The sequence below is a fragment of the Budorcas taxicolor genome, chromosome 25, assembly GCF_023091745.1.
Source record: "Budorcas taxicolor isolate Tak-1 chromosome 25, Takin1.1, whole genome shotgun sequence".
In the NCBI taxonomy this organism is placed as follows: Eukaryota; Metazoa; Chordata; class Mammalia; order Artiodactyla; family Bovidae; genus Budorcas; species Budorcas taxicolor.
This window is the reverse complement of record NC_068934.1, coordinates 27,695,391-27,697,373: the sequence shown is the minus strand read 5'-3', so window position 1 is coordinate 27,697,373 and position 1,983 is coordinate 27,695,391. Positions and strand designations below refer to the sequence as shown.

Here is a 1,983-nt window from a genome sequence, read left to right as displayed (position 1 = left end):
ACCCAGGTTCTAGGCCTGACTTAATGGCTTCCTTGTTGTGTATGCTTGGGAAGCCAAAGGTTCTCTCTGAGTCTCTGTTTCCCCAACTCTGCTGTGGACTTGTGATTATGGTCACCCCCTACACAGTGTCCAGTTTGGACTGGTAGCTAGCACAGGGTAGATGAAGTGTGGTGAGTAAACATTAACAAATGCATACTTAAGAAGGTGAAGGAAGAAAAACTGTTAGTGACAAACTGAGGGAAGAAAAGGTGGAAATGCATGCTCTTTTTATATTCTCTTGCACTCTTACATTCTTCTAGTATTACTATGCTGATGTCCTCCAGGCACTTGCTTTTCTCGGTATGAGCAGAGACAGATCCATTTATTTATTTATTTCTGTAAAATAGTTAAGCCTCAGCAGACTCTTTGGTCTTCTTGGCTCCTGAATGGACTGGGCATGAGATTGCATGGGGAATCTGAGTTCTGCCTCAAATATGACTCTATTCTCCTATCTTTCAGATCCCACTGGAAGAGAATGGATATTGGAAACGCCTCATTGGTTACTGAGTTTATCCTTGTGGGTTTAACTAACCATCCGGAGATCCAGGTACCCCTGTTCTTCCTCTTCTTGGGAATTTACATAATTACCGTGGCAGGAAACCTGGGCTTGGTCACTCTAATTAGACTGACTTCTCACCTCCACACTCCAATGTACTACTTCCTCTTTAATTTATCCTGTATTGATCTCTGTTACTCTTCTGTCATCACCCCCAAACTGTTAGTAAACTTTGTGTTAAAGAGGAACACCATCTCCTATGCAGGATGCATGACTCAGCTGTTTTTCTACTGCTTCTTTGTCAATGCAGAGTGCTATGTACTGACAGTGATGGCCTATGATCGCTATGTGGCCATCTGCAAGCCCCTGCTGTACAAGGTCACCATGTCCCCTCAGGTCTGCTCTCTAATGGCTGTGGTTGTATACTTGGGGGCCTTTATTGCTGCCTGGGCCCACACAGGATGCATGTTGAGGCTGACCTTCTGTGATGCCAACACCATCAACCACTACATGTGTGACATCCTCCCTCTCCTGGAGCTCTCCTGCACCAGTACTCACATCAATGAACTTGTGGTTCTCATCATCGTTGGCTTTGATGTTGGTGTGCCTGGCCTCACCATCACTGTCTCATATGTTTTTATCCTTTCCAGTATTCTCCACATCAGTTCCACAGAAGGAAGGTCCAAAGCATTCAGTACTTGTAGCTCACATATAATTGTTGTTTCTGTTTTCTTTGGGTCAGGGGCATTCATGTATCTTCATCCTTCTTCTGTTTTATCCAGGAACCAGAAGAAAGTGTCCACCGTATTCTATACCATTTTGGTGCCTATGCTTAATCCTCTGATCTATAGCTTCAGAAATAAGGAGGTTAAGGTTGCCCTGAAAAAAAGCTTCAGTAGAAAAATATTTCTCTGAACTGGAACAGTATTAATTATGATAATAAAATACACCTTTCTTTCAAAATCTTTTTTTTTTCCTATATTGAGTTCTTTCACACAGGATGAAGTGAAGTATAATAGAAAGACTTTGATTTAGAAGGTTGGGTTGAACACTCTGCAAAGTATGGGTATACTGTTACTTTAGTTTTATTGGGAAGAAATTCAAGCAACTTAATATTTGTAGCAAAGAATTGGGGGTCTCATAGTTGTGAAAGATATTTCTTCCTTCTTTTACTTCTTCCGCTATCTTCCTTCACAGTGTCTTCCTCTTAAAAATCAGAAAGAATATTCACACCTTTTTAAAGCAAGTTGACTAGTTCATAGCAGATAAGAATGTTCTGATTATGGAAAATTTCTACACAGAAAACAAAAATAGGACTCACATTTGAACTTCAAACCTATGTTTAACTGACAAATATCTCTCTTTGAATGCTCTACAGGCACCTGAACTTATAAGAATCAGCTTAATCACAGAAACATCACCAAGCCTACCAAACTCTCTTTTCTTTT

General features: G+C 40.6%; 1 protein-coding gene across 1 annotated transcript; it reads left to right on the top strand.

Annotated features, from left to right (window-relative positions):
• The first annotated feature begins 508 nt into the window (after positions 1 to 508).
• Positions 509 to 1,450, top strand: LOC128069058 (olfactory receptor 8B8-like). Its single transcript, XM_052662352.1, has one exon. The coding sequence runs from the start codon at positions 515 to 517 to the stop codon at positions 1,448 to 1,450; it is 936 nt and encodes a 311-aa protein (XP_052518312.1). The 5' UTR covers positions 509 to 514.
• Positions 1,451 to 1,983: the final 533 nt, after the last annotated feature.